Source organism: Botrytis deweyae (assembly GCF_014898535.1).
Source record: "Botrytis deweyae strain B1 chromosome Unknown BDEW_004, whole genome shotgun sequence".
NCBI lineage: Eukaryota > Fungi > Ascomycota > Leotiomycetes > Helotiales > Sclerotiniaceae > Botrytis > Botrytis deweyae.
Window position 1 is genome coordinate 1,526,685 of NW_024066211.1, and position 19,151 is coordinate 1,545,835.

Genomic DNA, 19,151 nt, shown 5'->3' on the forward strand with positions numbered 1-19,151 from the left:
CCCCTCTTTCACCTTTTTCAAATCACTATGGAAACTCGATTTATTCGACTTGTCCCATTTCTTCATTGTGACTGGTTCGCTTCGTTTGTCTGTTTGGCGGAGAATAGACATGGTTGAGGCTGTTTAATAGGAACACACCTTTGATAATGTATTTGGAGGTGTATTCATCTAGAGTTTTGGAGACGAAAAATAAAGTAGGTATATATAAGAAAAGAATTCAGATATCTACAAAGATGAAAATCATCTCTCAAAATCTTTCCAAATCACAAAATCATCATTGTTTGCTAGTCCAACCTAGTAATTCACTCATTGCCGTTTGCTCTTCAACGAGGGGTGAGGATAGCTCCTTCCCTAAAAACACACCACATCAATTACTTATCCAATCAATCATCTCTACAAAAAGCGGTCAACCTCTTTACTCACGGCAGAATATATTTTTATTTTCGACTCTGCTATCAAACCATCTCGAGATATCTTTGCGCGGGGAATTTCCAATACATCTATTTTTCTCCTTTCCCAATTCAACAACTCCAACTCCAAATTCAATTATAACGCCAAAATGTCGACAGATATCAGGGATACGAAGTTAATTAAGGAATTAGCTGCAAATGGTATGATATATCCCCCTCCCTCCCCATTCCCAAACCCATCCTAACCCCCCCTCCCAGACAAAAAAACCCGCGACACTGCCCTCCTCTCCCTACGCACCTATCTCTCCGCCTCGCGCACCCTCACCCCCCTCGACTATCTCAAAATCCACTCCGGTCTCTTCTACAGCATGTGGATGTGCGACCGACCCCTCCCGCAACAATCCCTCGCCAACTCTCTCGCCTCTCTCCTGTCCTCCCTCGCTCCCTCCACCCAAGCACCCTTCTACACTGGTTTTTGGGAAATCATGTCCAAAGAATGGGAACGTATTGATGTGTTGCGCATGGAGAAATTTCTACTGCTCGTGAGACGCTATTTGGCGGCTGGCTTTGAGGTTGTGGTTTCCGGCTCTGCATCTTCTGCTTCTGCGGGAAAGAAAAATAAGAAAGCGTCGAAGAAAGTTGTCTCGGATTCTGGAGAACAGATACTGGAAGTCTTATCTTCTATTCCATGTGGTTCGGGTCCCGATGCGCAACGCACACCGAATGGAATGCGCTTCCATGTAATCGATATCTGGATTGATGAGCTTGAGAAATTGGGTGTGATCGACGCAGCGAAGGAGAGTGAAGAGGGCGCGGAGAGATTAGAGAAATTGTTGGAGCCATTGAGGAAATTGGGAAAGGAGAGTATTAATAAGACGGTTAGGAATAAGTGCAAGGAGGCACTAGGAGATGAGCGCCTACCGGGGAATGAGAAGAAGGAGGGTACGGAGGAAGATGATGTGGAAATGAGTGATGCGAGCGAGGGGGAGGAGGATGGATGGGGTGGGATTGAGGATTAAGGGAAGAGCTGAAATAGTGGAAAAACATTTCTTTCGGTGTTAAAAGAGGATCTATGGAATAAATTCCACGGCGTCTTGGTGTTATTTTGAAGACATTCAATATCCAATATAAAAAGTCTTTTTATATTCAGAATTCATCTTTTGATTGTTCAACCTCTAATGAAACATTATCATAATTCCTAGGATATATTGATACATCAAAAGATATTTCTGAGTCCATTCTCATGATATCTCATTAGTTTATATACTTGTTAATAGATATTCAATATCCAATATAAAAAGTCACTTCACATTCAGAATTTCTCATAGTAGAATAGAAAAGATCTCTAATTTTGACAATATATATATATGTATATATCAAGTCGCTGATGCGAATCAAACCATCTTTGGGTATCATTTGAGGTCGACTATAAGTGCCACAATGTCTGAAAGAAAATTTAAACGCCTTGCCCAGAACTTATCTTACCGAGAGCCCCTTTCCCTTCCAATGCACACATAAAACCTCATGAAAATATGAAAAAGAAGTTCACCCCCGAGCCAAGAAAGACTCAAACAAAATCATGAGACTCATACATATGTCCCGTTTTCGAGAGTACCGTACCCAATCCCTTATGTACCTCGACCTGGAATGGTTGGAAAGGAACCCTCTCCCCATCAATACTTATATACCCATCGCCTTTCTGTTTCGGAATGATTCTATATCCGAGTATTTTACGATACCATACGTCAGGAATGTCGAACAATTTTCCGTTTTCCAATGACAACATCATCTTAATAGCTGAAAGACGACTTATATCGCCGTTGATGCAAACGAGGTCCATGTAACCGTCACTTGGAAGAGCGGCGGAAAAGAAATTGGCATCTGAGGCCATATATGCCATCTGGATTCCTGTGTTAGCATTTTTATGATTCTAACATGCAGATCAAAATCTTCAATGATCAAACAAATTGTGAGATATCCGAGAATCACTCAAGCCAGGGGGATGAACTCACATTTCCACAGTAAAAGTTGCCCAACTTATCATATGGAACCATTTCCCAGCCCTCCGGCAATTTGTCGCTCACGGTACCATATCTCAGCGGAGGCAACCCATCTTCCGTCCCACTACTAGCCGAAGCATCGTCATCCAAAAGGTATTTGTATCCTCTCCTCTCGCTTGCCGGTTCGTGATTGCTCATCTCCTTTCTATAATAATCTTTTATGCTCGGTTTATCTTCTATCGCAACCTTAATAGCAATATCACAAGGATAAATTGCTTGCCCAATAAGTCTCTCTAGAAATCCATATGTGAATCGTGCACTTCCCATCCATCTCAAATGTTCGGTAGCTAAATCAGCCTCGGCCACGATCCCCACTGATTGAGATAGGAAACTGATTGTTCGTGTTTCTCCTTGTGTGACCGACATGAGATCTAACGGCGTGGGAATCCCCTTGATAATAGCCAAAGTAGCCAAACTTGCACTGGCCGTTCCGTTCAAATTCATACTCATAGCATTTCCACTCCCGCATGGTACATGCGTCACTGCAATCTTCGATAGGGCTCTTTTCGCATCGTGTCTCTTCCCCAGGCCGTTAAATACTTCATGCGCCAATCCATCTCCGGAACAACAAACCACCATGTCGTAAGCTTCAACATCCATATCCTCGACAATCGTAACCGCATTCCCCTGAAATTGCGTCTTTACCATGTCAATACTACAGTTCGCTGCCTTCAAAAGTGGTTCCACATCCCGATTATAGTATTTCTGCGCATTTCCCTTGCCGCTATGAGGATTCACCAGGACCTTTGCTCGTTTTGTTTGTTGTGATTCGCCGTACGATCGATCTAATAATTTTCCAATCCATTTCTCGACTTCTTCCGTAGAATGCGATTCAATCGCATACTTCAGTTCTGTGGCTTGTACTCTCGATTTCGATGTCGGCGCAGCATATCGAATCGCAAGCTCTTTCGTGTCTAATATCTCAGCCCAGAGGACGTTGTAGAAAGGAATTGGTCTGGTATTCGCAGAACCTGTGCAAGATATCAGTATGACGTAGATATACCGGAGGTACTTAGCCGGACTCACTCGAAGCAAAAGTCCAAAATCCACAACAAGCTGCGCTTTCCTTTTCAAAAGCCTCATCTTCGTTCCATCATATCAGTACAACTACTTCTATATCCTCAAACTCCGACCCTCGAAACTCACCAAGCACAATCAGAGAGTCCGTTCCCAAGGTCAAGGAAGCATTTCTTCCTACCGTCAACGTTCCATCAGTCACAAACGCTTGCTCCCGCACATACTCGTCGCTAGTAATTCCCATCGTATCGATAAACGGATGATTCGAATCCATAGAAGAAGCCATGGTCACCTAAACTGTGTCGAGATCCCAAGCATTCTCTCACTTTCTCTCGCTCTCAGTATGATACCTCTCGCCTCTGTCTATCCAATCATAGTATGGTGGTTATTGTAACGAGTGACTAAAGATGGTGACCATCAAAATGTGTCATGCAGCGAGAATAAGACAAATTTAAGTTGAAGTTTCTCGAGACTTTTTTCCCTTTGTTCAATGAAGGGTGGCTTCCAAGATTTATTAGGGTTATCGTTAGTACTCTCTCATGGTACTTGCAAATGCAAGGGCCCGTCACAGTTCCAAAGATGCCGAGCTTCAAAACAAGACAGATGCACGGAACACAAACCTCAAAATTTCCGATCATTCAACCCAGTCATGGGTTCCCTTTCTCGATACTTGTAGACATGATTGATTGAACGGAGTAATCGAATTTCTGTCATTCAATAAGATGAGGGGCGATACGTGATGCGGTCGTTTTATTTATCGCTGCTACGACCTACCTGGCCAAGGTACGTGGGTACTACCTGCTGCGTGAGTGACAACTCTTGAGTCTTGTAATTGCATGATTATGTGGATATTCATTCGATTGGTGCAAAGCTTCCTTGAAAACTGAAATTGAGTTCTGACAAGGTGCAGAACCCGAAAGTCTTGATTTTGCCTCTCGTTTCGTGTACCAACAGCAGTCGAGGATATTTGGTATGGAGGCAAATCTCACATGTCAGTACACCAGTACCTAGTTGGACAGCAGCTACTAGGTAGGCTCGGTAGGTGGACTAGGTAGTATGTACAAGCGAGCAATGGAACTTCAATATTGGGAGAATTCAAAATATTTCATGGTGCTCGAGTAATGCCTCTCTGGTTCTAGATAAAACTCCTTTTTGTGCCTCTTTTTTGCGCAAAATCCCCCAATCATCATCATTTCAACGACCAAAATAAAAGCCAGGCTTACATGTAACACAACACGACTTGAACTAGATTGACGCCTTTAGTTGAGCCTGCTTCAGCCTTCCAGTGGCTTCCTATTTTCCTCTTCATCTTCATCTTATTAGCAGTTGTAACTGTTCCCCAATGTCCATTAATCCAGACGCAATAAACTGATGATACAGATTTTGTCATCGTTTTTTACTTCCTTATGCAACCTCTACAACCTTATTTAATCCCTTTAATGACCCCAAGCTGAGCGCTAAACCTTGAGACCTGCTTCTGATACGAACGAATCCGGTCACTGGTCCATCCTCACCTTCTTTCTCGATGCTGAGATTAGCAAGAGCGTCCTCTCCTAGAATGTTGTTAGTAGATGATCACATTTCGTAGTAGTAGGAAGGATTTAAATTACCGAAAACACTTCGAGCATAGAGATTAGCACTCAAGAATTGACAATCGCCCTTTAATGAAGCCTCAGGAGTCAAGCAATTCATATTTGTGCAAGCCATGAGTTGATCTAAGAAATCTCGTAATGTCTTGGCCTTTGAATTGATGTTGACCTTGTTCTCCCACTCAAATTCTGTCCACATTGTACGGAATTGAGTTTCGGTGCATACAGCAGGTTGGATGTAATCCATAATATCGACATGCACATCATTCAAGATGACCACGTTATTCTCGGTTGAGCTTGCGCCATCATAAATGACATTTCCAAATATGACTCCAGTGTCTGTTGAGGAAACCTTGATGGTAGCTTGTACATTTTGGAAATCGTGTGGGCCAAGATTTTGAGTAGTTGGCTTCTCCACAACCTTGAGATCTCCAAGTGTTGCAAATTCGACAGACAAATTCTGAAGAGTCTCTGTTGTTTGATTTACTAAAAGGACATCTAGAACGATGTCAAATTGATGTACTGTAACATATGCTTCAGCATAGACCGGATCAGAGAAACCAGTAAGTTGCACAACTCGGCTAAGTTTTGATGAAAGATCCTCCACTGAAGAATCTCCTCCAGTCGCCTTTTCAAGGTCTAGTTCGATCTCATCTGCACCATCAATCGTGTTCTTCTTTGCAAGCTGTCTAATGGAGACAACGTCATCGACTTGAACAGCCGATTTAGCTTTCTCCACTGCTTCCTTGGCTGCTCGCTTCTTCTCCTCTACTTGAACCATGTCTCGGAATGCTTTTCTGGTGTCCTGTAAGAACACGCTTTCGAGTTGCTTATTTTGAGCCACCTCAGCAAGTGATCTGACACAAGACATAATTCTGTCCACTGAATCTTCGTCAATTGGCGCTTTCACAAATTGCGATTGTCCTACACGAATGATGGAAATCATGATCAACATGGCCTCGGCGCGCAAGGCATTAGTTCTGGCAGTATCTGATGAGATTTCAGAGTGGCGCATGACAAGTTTTGTAAGGGTAGAAGAAAGAACAGAAGCTAAATAATAATCGCCATCGAGGATAAGTTGACGAAGAGGTGGTTTTTGAGCGGCCTTGACAGCCTCCAATTTGGCCGTGACAGCAGATTGACTTGTAAGGGCACTTTCAGTGGCATAGGTACCGTCTGCAAGGACTCTCCTTGAACCTGTTGGGGCTGCTTTGGAATGTCCATTGGTCTGTTCTAGCTCCTTTGGCTCTTGACCATCCGTTGCTTCATCGAGGAGACGTTGTTCAGAAGCCAGGATAGGGATTTCGCCCAAGCTAGCTCTTATACGCCTCCAAGCATCTCTGATATCATTGGCCTCTAGAGAATATTCTCCAACTATCCAGAGAGCCCCCCTGTACACTTTTCCGGCCCGAACTTCGCTTAAGGTTGACACTAAACGCTCAACTATGGATGGTCGGAGTTTGGGGAATTTCTCGACTACCTCCTTAACAAAGGAGATAACATCAACGGCTGATGAGTTATTGAAATCGGCGATGAAGTCCATGAGGAGATCAACAACGCTTTCAGCGACTTCTGAGAATTTAATTGCGCATTGATGTATAGAGTGAATCAGAAGTTGTCGATACTCAGCGTTCTTCTCGTATTCCTGATCGACAGTCTTCGATAACTCTTTCTTCAAAAGTAGGACAACATCCTCGACGTTCTTGCTAGAAACCATCTCCAAAGCTAGATCCAAAGCTTTCTTTCGTACATCGATGTCGGTGCTTGATAAAACGCGCAAAATCTCCATGGTCAAATCGTCTAGAACTCCCTCATTCTTCTGTCTTAACAAGTCCACCTTATCGAGCACAATCAACTTAACATTGTTGTCGGCCTCCTTGATACTAAGTTCAATAAACTTCGAGGCTGCCGCCTTCACCGCTACCGGGTTATTGGTCAATGCTGTGAGAGACGAAGCAGCTTCGTAAACGACGGTAGAAGCGCCGGCTTCCAAAAGGTCGAAAATGAGTCGCAAGTATCGTGCCTACAAATGTTAGCAATGTTTGGTTCCATGATCGTGGAAATTACCTTATTCTGTGAGTTCTGAACCGCATCCTTTCTAATGAACTCCAGTTCCACAAGTTGTAGCAGCTCGTCTGCATTTGGAATGCCATCAAAGACACTACTGAGATATGCCAAAGCCTTGTCATGGCTGATGCTAACTAATGCAGCAAATGCATTGCGCTTGCAGGTATGATCACTCTCTGTCTCCAAGAATGCGGCTATCAATTCAGGGGCATCTGGGATCAAACTCTCGGAGTGTTGGAAGATAGAAGCCACTGCAAAAACTGCGTTCTTTCGGACATATGCATGACGATGCTCAAGGCATGCTTTGGTTGGGGCGAGACAAGGTTCGATCAGTTCTGATTCGCGGAGCTTGCACAAAAATCGCAATGTGTTTCCTCTGATGTATTCGTTGGGATGCTGGAGATCATTTCTTATACCATTGCTGTGGCACATGTCAATACGAGTATCACGAGTTTCGCAGCTCAGAGTGGTCTTACCAAACCAAGATCATTTCCTGCTTGAGTTTCCCACTGGCATCTAACTTTGGGCATATTTCGTAGTAAAAGTAGAGAAGCTTCTTCAATGGTTTGTACTTCGAAGGCATAACAAATCGAATGATATGCATAAGTAATTGAGGCATTGGATCTCCATTCAGCATAACTGTGAGAATGCGCTTCATAGTTTCGACTTTACTCTCATCTGTCCCTTTCTCCAACTGCGTCCTCAAATCTGACATTGAAGGTACATCTGCTGCGTTGTCCTGATGTACCAAGCTGTACGACTGTTCTAAGAAGGTCGCCATATTGGCTATATTTGTAGCTGCAGAGCTGGAAGGTGTTTATTTCGTTCTTGACTATGTATTAAGGGTGGATTTCTGAATTCGAGGTTGTTTGATATTTTGGACTTGTGGCAGATTGAGAGTTGGAGGAATCTCAAGAAGTAGGAATTGGTAGTAGAATTAATAGTAATTTAAGATAATGCGTTGGGAGTTACGCATCGAACATGCGTGTTCTTGGGAATATTATCACGACTGTGTCCAGCTTTCTGGGTGCTGTGTTCGAAAGACTTAGCGTGGCCTGTTTCAGCCTTAGATTGTCAGGCACAAAATTGCATCCCCGCCAGATTCTAGCCTTAAGCTAAATTCATGACCGAGTCTCAGGAAGCTATCAAAAGCTTCAGCCTTCTTTATCAAATAGACAGCAGACAAAACTAAAGGTTTCCGCCATTATGTCTACTCTCAACGAACCCTTTTACATTCGCTACTAGTGAGTTGATATCAATTCTTGAGTCTGAATTTACTAATTAATCTCAATAGTTCTGGTCACCAAGGTCGACATGGACACGAATTTCTTGGTGAGGATTGAGAAGTTGTTTACAATTTGCGCGGATATTAACAATGGATCTAGAATTCGACTTTCGGGTCTTAGGAGATGGAAGAAGCGCATCCGCACGTTATGCCAACAATTCCAATTATCGAAACGATTCATTGATCCGCAAAGAAAGTATGTGGTATATGATGCTATATGGATCTCACTCTGACTTTACGGTTCATAGTGAACATTAGCTCTTTGCTGGTGGAAGAAATCAAGAGGATCATCAAAACAAGTGAGATTATGAAGTAAGCTTCTCAAATCCAGATATCGTGGCACGCGAAGCTTATATCAAAATAGGGAAGACGATAGCAAATGGCCTCAGAAGAACAAAGATGGACGTCAAGAATTGGAAATCAAAATAGGCAGCGAGGTTATCTCCTTCGAGGTATGCATAGTTTTCTCGAGTGCGAGATTGTGTTACTGATCAAAACTAGACTGCCAAAATCGGATCTCTCGTTGATGTCACAGAATCTCAAGACCCAGAAGGCTTACGGGTATTCTACTATCTTGTACAGGATCTCAAAGCATTGGTATTTTCATTGATAGCATTGCACTTCAAGATCAAGCCCATTTAAACTTTTGATTTCAAGAAAAGTCCAGGGGATGAAGGAGTTAGGCGTTGATTCATTTGCAAGACAAATGGATACCAATAGAGGAAAAGCCACTTATTTGTCTTCAATGTTAATGACACAAAAATCTACTCAGTTTTTGTCAAAATTTCAAATACATGATATGATAGTGCTGTTGTGCCTGATCAGCCAAAACTGACCAAGCTGGATGTCGACACACAATTCCCTCTGCTTCGTCGAGTTATACTTGGATGAGGTAGCCACTTCATGTACGACTTCAGGGATAAATCACATACCAAAACACCATTTTTTTATTTCCAGATCAAGGAAACTGTTCATCCATCGGGTCCGGGACGAGAAATCGAAGAGTGGTATAAATCAGAGAAATGATCAAACTCTTGAAGCTCGGTTTGCGTCTTTGACATTGATATAACACAATCTTCAACCTTACATCGTTTTGTATGCCGTTCATCCTGTACATTGTATAATGTTTATCAGATTTGCCAAGTTAACTTGCGTCGGAGTTATCAAAAGACTTATCATTACCCTACATTCTGTTATGACTATGCCTGGCATCACTGCATGCATGAACATCTTTGCCGAATTCCTTACCTGACGAACAACTTCATTCGATTTCCAAAGCACCACTTCTCTTGCAACCAAGGAAGCAAGCCCCGCAAGATAAACCTACTCCCATCAGATGTATGTGCCAGCAAACCAACACGCACCCGAACTCGGTATTAGAGGGTAAATTGAGGATTGAATCTAATAACTGAATAAGTATTCCGGGATTCATCCAGACTAGGATCTTCAGATGTGCTGTCGAATCACTAATGGTACCGTCGACTCCTTTTTCGCCCCTTTGGGTTGTTCATGCTTGCAAATACATGTGGATTACATCTCTATTGGAAGGTACCAAAAGATTGCCGATTCATGAGAGACCACTTCGGCAATGATACATACTAATGATAATGGTATGTGGACCTTTTCAACAGTTCAATCAGATAAATTCCTTCTTTCCGGAGTGACACCAAAAGGTCTACAGTGACAGCAGTAGAGAAGAAGTCTTCAGGTAACGAGCACCAAAATTGAATCACAAAATGATCAATGGGATTGCTCCAGTTCCTTCAGAAGTTCAAGTAGAGTATCACCAATACATGCGTTTGGGAGTATAAATAGAAGGTATCGATGAAGATGTGATGGAAGAAATACTACCTACCTAGGTAGTATGTACGAGTAAAGAAGATGGAGTTCTTCATCACCTTCAAGTTCCATCAATTAATCAATTTTGTTCTTTTTTTGGATGCACCTGCGGGGAAAAGCGGAAATCTGGAGCTAAGCCTCATTGAAAGTAGCTTAGAACACTCAAGTCACATTTTAGCGTTGTGCGCCAATGACCATGCTAGAGTTGTACTGCCTTTATGATATCTGAACATCTTTTCGTCTTCTCATCCTTTCATCATCTCATCTTCTCGACAATTTCAAGACATTTCTTCCATTTAATCTTATCGGTTCTATTCATCTAATCTTATCATCACCACATTATAATTTTCATATTTCAGCTGTATTGTTAATTTCTCTTTGACAAGCTTGGCTGGTGCCGGCGCGACTCAATGCCCACCCCTTCTTCAAATGACGAGTCCAGAGTTGGAGCTACGATATCGCACACATCGTGCCCCCCTGAAGATGACAGGTCTACTTGGAGCATACCAGAGATGGAAGAAGGTACACTCGATTCCCCGATTTTAGATGCAAGAGCTGCACAACAACCTACACCTCCACCTCATGATTTACGAAGAGTTGATATGACACCGACTTCTCAAACTCATCTGCGAAACACCAAAAGCATGGATATCGATGAAGAAGTAAATGGACCCGATATGTTATCTCCTGTCAGTGCGGATGGAGATAAGCAGGATGAAGCTGAGATGCATACCGCCACTAATCCACGAAATCCTTCGCCATCCTTAGGTTACGATTTCTCGCACGTTAGAGTTAGTACAATTGACTTCCTGCTGGTTCCTTGAAACATGCTGACAAAATACAGTTGTTACCATCGTCACCATCTTCCAAATTACGACCTGGTAGCAAATTCCATGGCCAACAAACATCAGAACGGCAGACCTATGACGTACAGGTCGAAATCAAACATGTCGACATGAGAGAATCATTTTTATGTGGATATTTACGCATTCAAGGTATGCGAGTGTTCAATATGACACTAAAATCTTCGTACTAATCGAATACCTCGTCAACAGGCCTGACCGAAGACCACCCTACCCTTACGACCTATTTCGAAGGGGAGATAATTGGATCAAAATATTCATTCTTCACACAACACGAAGATTGGGGGTCTACAGATAAAGTCGACTTAACACACTGGGCAAAGTTTCAAGCCTTCCGTCCTTTTCAAAAATCTGCGAAGAAAGGAAACTGCCAAATACCAAATCTAGCACAACGAGATAATATTTTTATGAGATGGAAGGAACACTTCCTCGTTCCTGATCATCGTGTTAGAACAATTAGCGGTGCAAGCTTCGAAGGGTTCTATTACATTTGCTTTAATCAGGTTGAGGGGAAAGTTACTGGAATATATTTTCACGCGAAGAGCGAGAAGTAAGTCCTGGAAGGCCATTGTAAATTATCAACTTTGAATCGGGACATTGATGCTAATACGATTTTTAGATTTCAACAACTAGATTTGAAACATGTTGAGGATAGGGGGTGTTTCCAGGCAGTGGAGTTTAGATGAATCACGAAACCCCGACTATTTAGCTAGCATTTCATGAATCTTCCAGCGCATTTGAATATATCAGGAAGATCTACTTTCCTACGACGGAAAGAGAGCAGGTATACGGAGCACGGTGTTAAGGATTGAGGATATGATTTGGGATACAAGGGTGCGTGCATACAAGTGGAAGGATATTTTGAAGGCTCGATTTACGATTGTCACGGGCAGCATTGGATTATGATAATTACCGATGTCATAAGCGATATATGAAATGGATCGCATACTCGCATGATAATTTGAAGAAGTTATTCTGCAGTACCAACGCGAAAGTCGGACTCGACTGACTATCAAAATGATGATGATGAGTCGGGGCCAACTGTTGGGCTTGGTAGTCTTGAACATTTGAAAATTACCCATCATATGATCCGTCAAGCCAATTGTTGGACTAAACGTGTACATTGACCCTTGGTATTAATTAACCTTCTAACCCGGAAACTTATCATGATGAATTTCAGTCGCCTAGTCCAAGATGGATACATGATCAAATAGTCTCTCGAGCTTCTGTTGTAGTATACAGATTCGGCTCTTCGTTTATCGTGTGATGTGACTTGTGAAATTCTTAACAGAGTAATAGACGATGATGCTCAATTGTAAGAGTCTTATTACCATTCCGATTTCCAATAATAATTCCGGGCGGGGCTCGTAAATTCTCCGCTCTTCCAAGGTTATTACTGAATTACTGGACCCGCTGGCGTGATACTTTGACTCCGCCATTGAAAGCCACTGCGAGAGATATGCATAGATGCCTCAGGCTCGGAACTGATAACAGCTGATGATCCACTATCGAATAATAATAATATCGTAAAGCGTTTATCGCGATAAAACAAACATCTCATTGGGATTCTTCAACAAACCCTTATGAAAAAGAAAACGGAGAGTTTTTCGTTTCAACAAACGAATTCCTCATTATTCTATGACCTGACCTGTTAACAATAAGTCCCTTCGAAGAGATTTCTGCTATTATAACATCTTCTTTCGCATATCTGATATTCAAAACTTACCTATCACCTACTAATATTCTCACATCTACTCGTCGCATTCCAGCAATAAAAGAAGACTTTAAGATGGATTTTGCACCCTACCAAGCTTCCCCAGAAGAAACTCGCGCTCTCTCTCCACCACCACGGACTTCTACCTCTTCTCCTCGTCAAAGTATTTCGCCCATTCGTAGATCCTTCAGTCCCGGAGTTCGCAGTCCAGCATTTCTGCAAAGTACTAGTAATGCTGCGGCGAAAAATGGAAATTTCGCTCCAAGCACTACTCCAAATCCATGGGCGCAGAGAGAACGAGAGAGAGATGGATATTTTCCGACGGTGAATACTGGAGATGGGTATCAGGATGTGGAGAGCGGGAGGGTTGGAGGGGGTTATAATGTTGGGGGGAGTGTCAGTGGAGGTGCGGGGTATGGTGGGGGAAGTAGAGACGGTTTACATGAGTTTGAAACGAGTCTCCCGTTGCGGTTGGATTATGAAGCTTGTTTGGCTTATTTACTTTTGCCGCCTGCTGGGGGTGTATTGCTCTTGGTTCTGGAGAGGAAGAGTGATTACGTGAGGTTAGTTATGGGAAATGGCTTTTCAATAGGAAGGGAAGGTCTTTATGTCGAGAGGCAGTGTGATGATGGTATGAGACAGTGCTGAACAATGGTGATAGGTTTCACGCTTGGCAGTCCGCGTTGCTGTTTACGGCCATGTTTGTCGTACATTTGATGTTTTCCTGGAGTAAGTTCTTTCTTACCCGTCCTCAAACATGCAGGAATTTCTCGAGAGAAGAATAAAATCCTATGGTTTGAGCATTGGTATTGATGTTAGACTTAGGCCCATCCATGTCATGGTTATTGCTCCTAGGAGACATCAGTTTGATAGTGTGGCTAACCAGGAGAGCATATCTAGATGGTAAGTCTTCTATCTTCCTCTCTCACTCCCTAACTCTATCTTCGTTTTATTCACATTGGTAAACATACTCCATTTCCAACTTAACACATCTAATCCCCCAAAACAGCGGACACTCTAGACCGATGCGAAGTCCCAATCTTTGGAAGACTAGCTAGTAGTATACTAGACGACGAGTAAGAACGATGAGTGAAGACGATAATCGAGGACGACGAATTTATGCGCGAGGTTACGATACCATTTTTCTCTGGGGGCCATTTTTGCTTCATATTCCATAGTTAGCACGAGATACCCTTTGCCCTTGTTGTACAACTCTATTTTTGTGTCATCTTCGGAGCGCATACGAGATGGAAATACTTAAGGATATCTATGTACATCCTTACTTAATATCTAATTCACAAGCTTGATGATCTGATTTGGATTCTTTTTGGTGAGGTCGAATGTGTGTTACCAGGCTACATGTGAAGTTAAGCTATGGAATAGAATGATGGAAATGATTTCAGGAAGTGTGTGTTGGAAGAGAACGTGTGTAAGATAGGGGATGTGCTAGAGTTACAGAGGATATCATTTCAGAGTAGGATATATGCCAGAGTAAAAAATGTGCCAAAGAGGATGATGTGCAAGAGCAGGATACTAGGTATAGGTATGCTGTGATACGATATGTCCAAGGGAGATAATAAGTGATCAATGATTAACGTATGATCTTTCATCTCATCACAACATTACCTACCTAGACAGATATTGATTGTGCGCCTCAAGCACCTAGAAGACTCTGCAGAAATCAGAGAGGCACCAGGGATGCGCGTCTACCGGGGAATGAGGAAAAGATTAAGGTGGAGAGTGCATAGATGATCGTAATTGTAATATTGCAATAAGATCTCCATTCATACATATCTTTGAGCTAGGTAAGATCTTACATGATAGAATATGGTGAATAGGTGTTGAGTGTCGTAATGAAGAGGATGTAATGTATACGAATACTTTCTGGAATGAGAGTGAGAGGTGAAGAATGTGAACTGTGTGGTTGATGAGCAGGATACTCCTGCATTTAGATATATATATCATGTAGTGATAATAGTTTAATAAAAGGATAAGGATATGAAGGAATACAGAAACATGATGTAGAATTTGTAGGATAGATGTGAATGCTTGTGTAGGTTTGAGTAGGTGTTTCGTTTTATAATTATATGGGGTGGTTTGGGTAAGATTGGAAATGATTGGATATGTTTGTAATAATCTGGATGAGAAGGAAAGAGGAAAAGAGGAAAAGAGGTAGGGAGTGAAGAGAAGAGGAGGAGAGGAGAGGAGAGGAAGGATATAAAAGAGGGAGATGAGGATATGGAGGTAGATAATACTATTTAGTATAGTATAAGAATGAAGTTGAATGATAATAGAAGCTTGAATACAAATGAGCGGTTGTATTAATAACCTTGAAAGTCCACTCGAGACTCAAAGGTATGTCTTACTATGAGGTAGAATATATTACAAGGTGGAATATATCGTTGATGTAGGTAGTTTTAGTAAAGAAATCGAAAAACAAAGGGGTACCCCTTAACATTAGCGAAAATTCTCTTCTGAAGATAGATCTTGTCCAATTCACCATACAAAACATAGGATATTTTGAACACAGACAATCTTGAGTTGAGATTAGCATCTTCATAGGTTATTCCATACTTCGAATATTGGGGAGGTTGATCTAGATCTTTCATTGTTTATTTGATGTCTGGCGTGTTTTGTAATTACGAAAATGAGATATGCGATATGTAATAAGCGTTTGATTGCTGTTAATTTTATTAATATAGATGTGTAATAAAAGAATACTATCCCGATACCGGCATAGATTTATTGTATATGTTATTTACTTTGAAAGATGAATATTAAGGAAGTGATATAGAGATATATGATTATATAGAGTATATAAAAACTTGATTTGCTTTTACGAATTTATTATTTCATTAGTTCCCTCTAAGATAGTTCTTGTCTTCTAGTTTGATACATATACTAGCTTATATACTTTCTATTTCTTATTAAAGTATTCAATTGATCGATTGATTTGTCTCTTGTATGTATTTTCGACTCTGGTATATACAACTTTCCCACTCCAGTATATACCTACATTGTCACGGCGCCAACTACGTTGCCTTCATGCCTCAGGCATACACCATTAGCGTACCCTACTTCCTATAAGAGGGCCTTATCCTTCTATAGCTCTTCTCCCTTTATAATACAATATAAATCTTTATTTATATTTTGATAATTTATATTATCTTTTTAAAAGCTATTCTAACTTCATTTTTATTTCAAATTCATTGAAGTTCCGATTTAATTGAATCGATCAGATTCATTACTACTTTATTATATACTCTAATTACTACTATTTTGAACCTTAATCACAACTATAACTGATTAAACACCTATACCTAATTTATTCCCTCAATTTCTATTCTTAAACCATATCCTCAATTCTATCAAAACCGATATCTCTTTGTTTATAGATTTATTTAATAATTCAAGTACTATATATTTTATAATTATTTAAATTATATTTGAATCAATTGAATTATACACAAACACATTCCAAATTTAAATTATTAATATTTAAACCAAAATTAACAAATTAAATAATACAATTAACATATTGAAAATCGCTATTCGAAACAACCTATAAACTTTACATTACTATAAATACCTTACTACTTCCAAAAAGTTTAATAATAATAAACAAAATATTACAAAACGCTAAAATCAATATATTGTATTTTGTAATACTATTAATCATTGTTTAATTATAAATTACAAAAATAAATTGAAATTTCAGAAAATCATATTCTTTACTAACCTGCTTTCTGATTCTATTTATACAAATAATTAAATATATTTCGATATAATTATTAATAATCTATATAATTCCGATCTTTAGTTTTCTAGATAATATATTATCACAAACATCTAAAGCAAATTGAACAAGTAATATCAAACTCTTAATCTTTCCTATAAGACTTTTATAAATTATAATAAATACAAAATAAAAAAGACTTTATTTAATAATTTCATTATCAAGTTTAAATAGTTTGTTATTAAATATAGAAAAATTACTAAACAACAGATACAAATCTCTAAGTGTAAGAGCTTATAAGAATGATTGATATATCTTATTAATACTCAAATAAATCCTTATATTAATATTGAAATATACATAATTGATAATAAAATATCTATAATAACTTAAAAAAAAAGCCTTATCTCGATAACTAATAAAAGAATCCAAGCTATCAACTTTAATTTAATATTTAATAATTAAAAAAAAATCACGATAATTAACTTCAATTATAATTAATCGAAATCCTTATAATAGAAAGCCGATTACTACTATACCTCCTTCTATATCTGATTTCTTCTCCTTCAATAATTCTATACATTAATTACTATTGATTAGATAGTACTTTTCAATTCAGTATATTCAAAATAATATATCAAATTTGGTCTTTATCTTTATACAAAAGTTAATTATATTAAAAGTAATTCAAAAAGAAATAAATCATAAATAAAAATATAATATTAATACTATACAAGATATACTTTTTTTATATTATTATTTCTCTATAATTAATTAATACAAAAACCTGGGACCCTATTACAATACTATTACTTCTTTATATTAGAATTCATTTTTATCTATTAACTATTCCTTAACTATATTATTATATTACACCTCCCTAATCTCCTCTAATCTCACTTAAATATTTGATTTAAAAGGTTATATCGAAAATTCTATTTATTTAAAGAAAAATAATAACTCGATTTTCTAACTAAATATATTAAAAGATTAATCTTGGCTTACAATTATAAATCGAGATTTTTTGTAGGAAATTTATTTTTATAGATTAAAAGATTGATTATATCTAGAAATCCTTTATATTTTAGATTAATAAATAGCAAATCTCTTAAAATCTTAATAAAAATCTCCCTTATGCCTAATATAATTATTCTGTTTGTTAGTTTTATAGATAATAGAACTATAGATTATAGCTTTATTAATAAAAAAATTATCTCCAAACTTCAAATACCTATACACTCTCTTTCCTATACTTATTACTTATTTCTAATTAATAACAAACCCTCCGATATTCTTTCTTAATATATACTTCTGAATATATAAATCAATAATTATAAAGAAATAGGTTGTTTTATATTATTATTTTATTAATTATAAACTTTATAATCCTTAATCTTCTATAACTTTAATGTTATAATTCTATTATTAATTGATTAATAATAATATTCAAATTTATATTTATATATTGCTCAAGATATTACTGTTTTGTTAATATTATAATAACCATTATTCTCGATATAGAAAATAATCAAAAGGTAATTTTGTTAAAAAGTAATAAAGTTATATTAAATACTTTTAAATCTTTTTTACAAAAGTTTATTCTAAAAACAGTCTTTATTTTTGATATAACAAATAATCAAAAAATAACTTTACTAAAAAATAGTAAAGTTATATTCAATATTCTTAAACCTTTTTTATAAAAGCTTATTCCAAAACTAATCTTTATAAAAGGAATTACTAACAAAAACTTCGAAATTATTTTGTTATCATTTTGAGACTAATCTATAATTCTTGAATCTATTATTGAAACCTCAGAAATGTTTAAATTAGAAATATTCAAATTGTCACGGTCAATCCGTATAAGGGCTGGCGAGGGCATATGAGTAGCCCCTACGGGATCACTTCAGACTAATGCTAATCTGTATATAATTATAAATTATAGAATTTTTATAGTTTAAAAGAATTAATAAAAAGTCTTTATATTATATTATATTTAATTAATTTATTATTATTATTTACTCTAACAATTCTTTTTATTCTATATATAAAGCAATCCATCAACTATTTCTTAATCAAGTAATTATTAATATTATTATGGTTTCAATAAGAAGAATATCTATCCTAAAGGAAAAGCAGGATACCTACAGTACAACTCAAGACTAATTTAATGAAACTATTAATCAATTTCTGTAAAATATTAATAATAATACTTATTCGATCTAATTACATTTCCCTGATAATAATGAGGATGTATTGTTGATCTAACAATTTAGAGAAATAAAAGAAGAAATGGTAGTTATGACAAAGACTTATAGGGTAGCTATAAATTGTATCTTATATGTAATTATTCTGATCGAGTATAATCGATTTGTAGTTGTACTGAATACAACCCATTAGGGTATTAACCTTAATTGGGGAAAATTATCGAAGTTGTAGAGATTGAAATAATATAAAGAAAAGAATATCAAGGAAATCAAAAACTTCTTTTTTTAAGCAGAAATTATATTTCAAAGTAATAATAAATATCATTTTCTTATTGATATTAAGAAAATAGAATATATTATTTAATGT

At 38.2% G+C, this 19,151-nt stretch overlaps 6 protein-coding genes across 6 annotated transcripts; 4 read left to right on the plus strand and 2 right to left on the minus strand.

The window, feature by feature from the left end:
* Nucleotides 1–559: 559 nt before the first annotated feature.
* EAE98_002464 (uncharacterized protein) lies at nt 560–1,429 on the plus strand (the record flags this gene model as incomplete). The annotated part of the gene is made up of 2 exons (XM_038950084.1): nt 560–611; nt 669–1,429. The coding sequence occupies 2 exons, from the start codon at nt 560–562 to the stop codon at nt 1,427–1,429; spliced, it is 813 nt and encodes a 270-aa protein (XP_038813823.1).
* A 318-nt stretch (nt 1,430–1,747) lies between these two features.
* On the minus strand, nt 1,748–4,246 carry EAE98_002465 (uncharacterized protein). Its single transcript, XM_038950085.1, has 4 exons — nt 3,617–4,246; nt 3,497–3,553; nt 2,423–3,441; nt 1,748–2,310 (listed from the first exon to the last, which is right to left on the minus strand). Exons 1-4 carry the CDS (start codon nt 3,771–3,773, stop codon nt 1,978–1,980), a joined length of 1,566 nt encoding a protein of 521 aa, XP_038813824.1. The 5' UTR covers nt 3,774–4,246; the 3' UTR covers nt 1,748–1,977.
* Nucleotides 4,247–4,482: 236 nt separating this feature from the next.
* Nucleotides 4,483–8,153, minus strand: EAE98_002466 (uncharacterized protein). The gene is made up of 4 exons (XM_038950086.1): nt 7,620–8,153; nt 7,144–7,564; nt 5,098–7,099; nt 4,483–5,040 (listed from the first exon to the last, which is right to left on the minus strand). The coding sequence occupies exons 1-4, from the start codon at nt 7,922–7,924 to the stop codon at nt 4,892–4,894; spliced, it is 2,877 nt and encodes a 958-aa protein (XP_038813825.1). The 5' UTR covers nt 7,925–8,153; the 3' UTR covers nt 4,483–4,891.
* A 196-nt stretch (nt 8,154–8,349) lies between these two features.
* EAE98_002467 (uncharacterized protein) lies at nt 8,350–9,070 on the plus strand (the record flags this gene model as incomplete). Its single annotated transcript, XM_038950087.1, has 6 exons — nt 8,350–8,387; nt 8,438–8,475; nt 8,529–8,624; nt 8,677–8,740; nt 8,793–8,880; nt 8,930–9,070. 6 exons carry the CDS (start codon nt 8,350–8,352, stop codon nt 9,068–9,070), a joined length of 465 nt encoding a protein of 154 aa, XP_038813826.1.
* Nucleotides 9,071–10,677: 1,607 nt separating this feature from the next.
* Nucleotides 10,678–11,816, plus strand: EAE98_002468 (uncharacterized protein; the record flags this gene model as incomplete). The annotated part of the gene is made up of 4 exons (XM_038950088.1): nt 10,678–11,058; nt 11,112–11,262; nt 11,323–11,680; nt 11,750–11,816. The coding sequence occupies 4 exons, from the start codon at nt 10,678–10,680 to the stop codon at nt 11,814–11,816; spliced, it is 957 nt and encodes a 318-aa protein (XP_038813827.1).
* Nucleotides 11,817–12,919: 1,103 nt separating this feature from the next.
* Nucleotides 12,920–13,924, plus strand: EAE98_002469 (uncharacterized protein; the record flags this gene model as incomplete). Its single annotated transcript, XM_038950089.1, has 4 exons — nt 12,920–13,407; nt 13,506–13,573; nt 13,670–13,747; nt 13,854–13,924. The coding sequence occupies 4 exons, from the start codon at nt 12,920–12,922 to the stop codon at nt 13,922–13,924; spliced, it is 705 nt and encodes a 234-aa protein (XP_038813828.1).
* Nucleotides 13,925–19,151: the final 5,227 nt, after the last annotated feature.

Bases quoted from the DNA above. Each gene is read 5' to 3' on its own strand.
- EAE98_002465 (XM_038950085.1), bottom strand. From the start codon at position 3,773: ATGGCTTCTTCTATGGATTCGAATCATCCGTTTATCGATACGATGGGA. The intron at 3,554-3,616 runs GTGAGTTTCGAG...GATGGAACGAAG, and splicing joins GGACTCTCTGATTGTGCTTG to ATGAGGCTTTTGAAAAGGAA. The intron at 2,311-2,422 runs GTGAGTTCATCC...ACAGGAATCCAG, and splicing joins GCAACTTTTACTGTGGAAAT to ATGGCATATATGGCCTCAGA.
- EAE98_002466 (XM_038950086.1), bottom strand. From the start codon at position 7,924: ATGGCGACCTTCTTAGAACAGTCGTACAGCTTGGTACATCAGGACAAC. The intron at 7,565-7,619 runs GTAAGACCACTC...CATGTGCCACAG, and splicing joins CAGGAAATGATCTTGGTTTG to CAATGGTATAAGAAATGATC. The intron at 7,100-7,143 runs GTAATTTCCACG...TAACATTTGTAG, and splicing joins TTCAGAACTCACAGAATAAG to GCACGATACTTGCGACTCAT.